The 5,865-nt window shown below is 42.7% G+C and overlaps 2 protein-coding genes across 2 annotated transcripts; one reads left to right on the forward strand and one right to left on the reverse strand.

Moving 5' to 3' along the window:
* Nucleotides 1–1,024: 1,024 nt before the first annotated feature.
* On the forward strand, nt 1,025–3,122 carry LACBIDRAFT_333026 (uncharacterized protein; the record flags this gene model as incomplete). Its single annotated transcript, XM_001887543.1, has 10 exons — nt 1,025–1,189; nt 1,251–1,403; nt 1,456–1,588; nt 1,636–1,762; nt 1,810–1,869; nt 1,926–2,200; nt 2,265–2,278; nt 2,335–2,478; nt 2,913–3,031; nt 3,080–3,122. 10 exons carry the CDS (start codon nt 1,025–1,027, stop codon nt 3,120–3,122), a joined length of 1,233 nt encoding a protein of 410 aa, XP_001887578.1.
* A 286-nt stretch (nt 3,123–3,408) lies between these two features.
* On the reverse strand, nt 3,409–5,227 carry LACBIDRAFT_333027 (uncharacterized protein; the record flags this gene model as incomplete). The annotated part of the gene is made up of 10 exons (XM_001887602.1): nt 3,409–3,421; nt 3,464–3,478; nt 3,514–3,651; nt 3,907–4,072; nt 4,131–4,186; nt 4,261–4,380; nt 4,541–4,713; nt 4,759–4,911; nt 4,979–5,003; nt 5,202–5,227. The coding sequence occupies 10 exons, from the start codon at nt 5,225–5,227 to the stop codon at nt 3,409–3,411; spliced, it is 885 nt and encodes a 294-aa protein (XP_001887637.1).
* Between the last annotated feature and the right edge of the window lie 638 nt (nt 5,228–5,865).

Raw genomic sequence — 5,865 nt, forward strand, 5'->3', positions numbered from 1 at the left:
AATTAGGAAATGGCCCAATTAGGAAAAAGTGCACACATCAATGCATATACTACACATGGGTCAAACCCATTGGTAAATATCTGTCAACAAACATCCCAATGAGGGTATTCTGTCTACAAAATAATAGGTAAATCCCCTGTCCCCTATATTAAAAAAATCCCAAGTTTTTCTCTTAAATATAGGACCCCAGACACCCCTTGTGGCTGAAAAAATATATCCTTAGTCAACCCTAGCTGCAAAATATATCCCAAGTCCAACCCAGACAAGAAATATATTTCTACATTGTGACAGTCACAATTCAGGGTCCAGGCATAAGAAATATATTTGGAGTCCATTCCAGTGAGGAAATATATTTTGGGGTGTGTGACACACTAGAAATATATTTAGTGTGACATTGGACAACAAAATATATTTAGGTAAAAGTGGAGATATACAAGCCCAGAATATATACACTATAGATATACACCCTGACATTTAGTCCCGTAGTATTCATGGAGTTTGCAAGACTAACAGTCAGTTGTCAGTGGGTGACTGAAGTGAATCTCAACTCTTCTGGATGATCAGCACTCTTACCATCTTTGGTATATCTCAACATGAGGCTAAAGACATGAGGCTCAGGTCTATAGCTAGGACGCGGAATGTACAAGTTCGAAGTGGCAGTAAAGCTAATGCCAGCAATACATTTTGGTGTTGTTAACATGGAGCAAGAACATCCCAATGTTGCTAACCAAGGAGCTCTGGGCTGCAATATTATCTGCTGGTTGTTATAATTACATGTCTTAAGTATATGATCATGATTTTTGTGGCCGGTGCTTTATCAATCAACTGGCCCGCTGAGCCGGCTCGGATACGAAAAGGGACTACATGTTTAGCGCCCCTTACCTTGTCTTCTATTCTGACTGGATCGATGCAGAGAGAACTGTCACTGTTTCAAATTCCAAAATTTTTTGGGGGTCTCTGGACATGAGATTCACTTCGTTCTTGAATCCCCATTCTTGCCTTTCCACCATCCAACTCTCATACCATGTGTTATCCTATGAATCATTTGGGTACCAAGCTTGTAACAATGGATGTCCCTCTTTTGAAAAGTGAAGGACAAGTTAAAGGGAGTGGTGCTTCATTCGGCAAAATCACTTTCTCACCAGATGGCAAGCTTGTAGCTATTGGTGATGCTAGTGGCCGCTTGACAGTAAGTTATATCTCCATCATATCCTTCTGGTAATTATAAACTCACCAGTATTCTTTCATAGATTAGATGCACTTGGACTATGTGGGGACTCCTTAGGACATATGAGCTCGGGTCCAAAATTCGGGACATATGTTGGCACCCTGTCCAGTCAGACACCTTGTTTATCGGCTGTGGGTTGGGGAATTTTTATTGCCTAACAATGGAAGAAGAGGGTGTAAGAAACTCAATACCTCACCGAACTGAGCTTTGCTGATACTGAATGTCAGGAGAAAGTCATTCGTCGGGAAGTCCCCAGCTTTATACACACCATTGCTCTCAATGACAACAGGAACCAGTTGGTAATTGGCTACAGCAATAATACTTGCATCTCAGTTGTTTTGCTTGATGACCCTTGCTCAGGTAAACTATGCTGATCTTTTCAAAGTGGGAGCTAAAGTTGATCATAGATATACAAAAACCCCTCATACTGCTCAAGACCTTGAAGAGACCCAACCCTGAGAACATTCCTCATAGAATATTTTATGTCTTCAATGGCACAGTTCTCATTGCATATTTCAGTACTTTAGGTTTTTTGTGAGTGGCTTGTTCGAATCCTGATTGAACTCACTGACTTCTTGAAGTGCATATCGGGGGTTCCATCCTTACGACAAGCTGTTTGAAATTGAAGCAAAAAACTGGATGTCAGTCACTGTCGGCTAACAGTACATGCTCAATTACTCACTTCTCATCAGTGGAGGTGTTGCTCTCTCTCTCTGTCAAAGCTAACTCTTGCAGTCACAAATTTGACGGATGGTATCGACTACTACTCTATTACCCAGCAGCACTATGCACACTCGATAGGATATGATGCCACAAAGGGCAGCACAACCATTCGTTACACTGAGATTGTATTCTTAGACAACATGACCGTGGCGGCTGCTCACGTGTCAGGAAGTCTCGTTGTCGCAAGCTGGGACCCTACCTTGAAACCTTCTATCAATGTTCTTCACAAGAACGATGGGACTCTCAGCCGTAAGTGACATTTTACTCCTGTTTATCGTTCATAGATGATCCACTATGCATATCGTGTCTCAAGTATCACAAGTACTGGTGAGTTCACCTCATATCATTTAGTTGCTCTTTTCTTGACTACTTGTTTGGCCTAGGCATACAAGCTCATCAATGAGTGGCTGACAATTCTATTTGGTAATGGCGAGGAGGCGCAGACAGACATCATGATTGCCACCTTCAAATTCCCAACATATACAGCTGAGCGGGAGAATGAAGTTGTCATAGTGGCTCACGTTGCTGTCAGTCATTTTCAAGCTATCTATGCTAACAAACTAACTCTCTGATCAGCACAATCAACCAGCCATTGAGATCTTACAACAAGGACAGCAGCTCACAGCCAATCCAGAGCTTCTCTGAGATGAGTCTCATGTTGAGTGGATGGCAGAGCCCATGGCCAAACCAGCAGGCCTGGAAGAAGGCAATCAGCCACAAATAGCAATAGTTGGAAGAACTCATGAACCAGAGGCCGCAAACTCACTGTCGTGCACCCCTTTTCTACGTTTGTCGTCCTGTTTGAAGGAACCCAGCAATCTCAGAGTGGCTCCAGATCTTCGACACCCTGCACATTATCATGCGGCGAATGGTTTCCCCAAAGTCTAGGGGTGCATACCCACGGAAAAGGATTCATAACCCCAATGGTCCTTTTAGCACTTCAAAACGATTTGTTTCCCAGCTTCCAATGAATGCATATAATGAAGCATGGCTTGCTGACCAGACTTGCCTTGATGGCACTATCATTGTAAGACCCATGATGCAAAGTTATGATTTCAACCATGACACACAAATCTTCCAGTAAGCCATAAAAATACTCTTTGGACATGCGCTGACTTGAATTCATAGATTCATGAACTATATCCAACCCTCCTTCTTCGCTCCCCCCTGAGAATACACTTGATAATCACATTTAATGTCCACAACTGAAGGCATAAGACTTCTGAAAGTTTTGTGACTTTGAACCAGTTCCATACATTATGACTTTGACAAGTTACAACTCACAACAAGCAAAATTTCTCGAAACTTCAACACTAGATTGTGATGAAACAATGTAATGACTTCATGACTTCATGAGTACTTTATGAGATGATACTTGATGATTGAACATACCACAATATTCACGACACTTTATGTTTGAAATTACAACACTTAACACCGCAATGACATCTATCAATTCATGACTTTATGCTGTGAGTACTTTACAAGGCATGACTTAACGGGCTAACGTACCACGATGCCTCAGTACTAGTATATCCATTTTAACGCACTTTGAAACTTACAATGTAATGAGAGCTGCATGCCCCTTGGCTCCGTGCTGGCCCTTTGCATTCATTGTGATGCCACCGGCACCTGCTCGGAGTAGCCGTAAATTCCTCAGTGACTCCAGCACCAGCACCGGGTAGTCTACATGGAATGAGCTAAAAAATGATGATGATTGGTCTTGTGCTTGGAAGAGAGGAAATGCGGCTGTGAAGGGTCACTGAAATATAACTGAGTGGATAGTGGCGAAAGAATGATGAAACTGGACTTGCTGCTAACATTGATCATAACAGGGAGGTGGAGGTCTTGCCGTCACAAGGGAGGAAGCGTTTGACGAGTTGAAGATGGTCACAACAGCAATGCTAATGCTGGCGCGATCAACAGGAGAAGGTTGGAAGGTATCTTATATCCACAGGCGGTGAGAGAGCTCCTGACCGGTGGGGTCAGAGAACTTGTATGGCTTGCTGTCAGGTCTGATAGGAGAGTCAATTAGGTCACATCCAGTGAAGTAAATGGTGGTGACATTGTCGGGAGAAACAACAAAGGCATGTGTGGCAGGGTTGGCGTCGTTACTGATAACTGTGCAAAAAAAAAGTAAAAAACATGGTCGCTTTGATCTCAAACAAAGATTCCGTACTGGTATTACGCTCGCCCTTCTCAACGTCCCGCCTATCCCATTGACAGATGCAAGAACTGCGAGACCAAGTCCACCAACACTAGTCTTTGAAGGGTTCCATTTGTCGGTCTTTTGCAATGGTGGCACAAACCTCCTCAGAAGCTGGTACTTTTTGTTGTAGATTTTGGAGATTGACGTGCAGTACTCTGGGTGACAGAAAGAATGGGTATAAGTTCCCAGAAGAACAGGTGGTGACATGTGCATGGGGGTGCTAGGAAAGAAATGGATACTGACATGCTCAGGCTGTGTCATCGCTGTGGCTGCAGTGAGTGTTTGCGAGCATGATAGGTTTTGTCTCCTAGCCTGAGTCCAAGTCTGGTGGTTACGGCTCATCAAAGTATGTAGGCATCGCTTTTGGATTGCATTTCTACCTGGAGAATGTAAATGCGCTTGTCTCCTTGACAAATTCTGTTGGCCGTTTGTTGAACCAGTAGTTCCAGGAGTGGCAGCTCTCGTCCTTCTGCAGTGTCCACACTGGTTTGGCTATCAGGTGCAGCCCTTGATGTTGTGCTCGGGGGTTTGGAGTGGTTCTCCGCACTGGCAGCTAGTGTCTTCTCCAGGAAGGAATTGGCGCCCGGTGACTATGAACTTGATCTGTGCATGGGCCCATGGAAAATCCAGAGGGCCATATCAGCAAGGAGTGAAGGTGGGAAGGGAGTACACCTTTGGCAAAACCAATAGGCGTGAGGAAGAAGGGGCGAGTAGTGGTACCTAGCAGAGGGCGACGAGCAAAGTCAGAAGTCTAGTGCGGCAAACAAGTTCCAGCATTGTTCTTATGCAATATTTAACAATGTGTGCATCTGACTTACGTATGTGATTGTGATGGCATTAAATCTAGAGTTATAATCATGAATTCGTGATAAGGAAATGGTCGCTGAAGACTCCTACAAAGGCCCAGAAATCATGGAGACCTCCCCACAGTGCGCGCCCTATTACTGTTTCTGGAAATCATCGGGGCGTGACGTGACTCAATTCTGCCACATTCTGACCACACTTTGATCAGTGCCTAAGATCTGAATATATTCACCTTACAAGTTTGCGATCAAATGGAAACCCATTGAGACATTTATCCAAGTCATATATTTTAAAAATATTCTCTAATATTTCCAGCTTTTTTCTCGTGCCTTGCTGCTAGATATATTATTTATATCTTCCCTATTTCCTTACATGATTTAAGCAAAACAATTTATAATTATATACTTGTAAAAAGCGGTCAATAAACACTAGACAATTTGAAGAATAAACTTTAAGTTCTTTCAAGTTTTCTCTAGTGCTTCAAACCAAAACAAGATTTTATTACATACTCGTTTTATTCACACTTTTCCTGCTGCACAAACAAGCCAATTCCCACAGTGATTGGTCCTTCTTTTCTGCAAGAAGAAAAAATGCTACCATCCTTTTGAATTGATCCATGGAGACTCAGGATGTCTTTTAAACAATGCCTAAAGTATAGCATGATAGCAAATTAATTTACACTGGGTATAACTTGAAAAGTCCCCAATAAAAGTACATTTTTCATAGAGCAATCATCCTGGACCAATCCTTGACATTTTTCTTAGTGAATTGGGCTGAAAATATGTCACACGGCACTTCTCATGCCTAGTAACATTAGTCCAAAGAAATAAACAGAGGTCCTTTTATACAAGGATCTGAGACCCCACACCTTTCTCTATGCAAAATGTACTTTTATTGGGGA

This window comes from Laccaria bicolor, genomic scaffold (assembly GCF_000143565.1).
Source record: "Laccaria bicolor S238N-H82 LACBIscaffold_46 genomic scaffold, whole genome shotgun sequence".
Lineage (NCBI taxonomy): Eukaryota > Fungi > Basidiomycota > Agaricomycetes > Agaricales > Hydnangiaceae > Laccaria > Laccaria bicolor.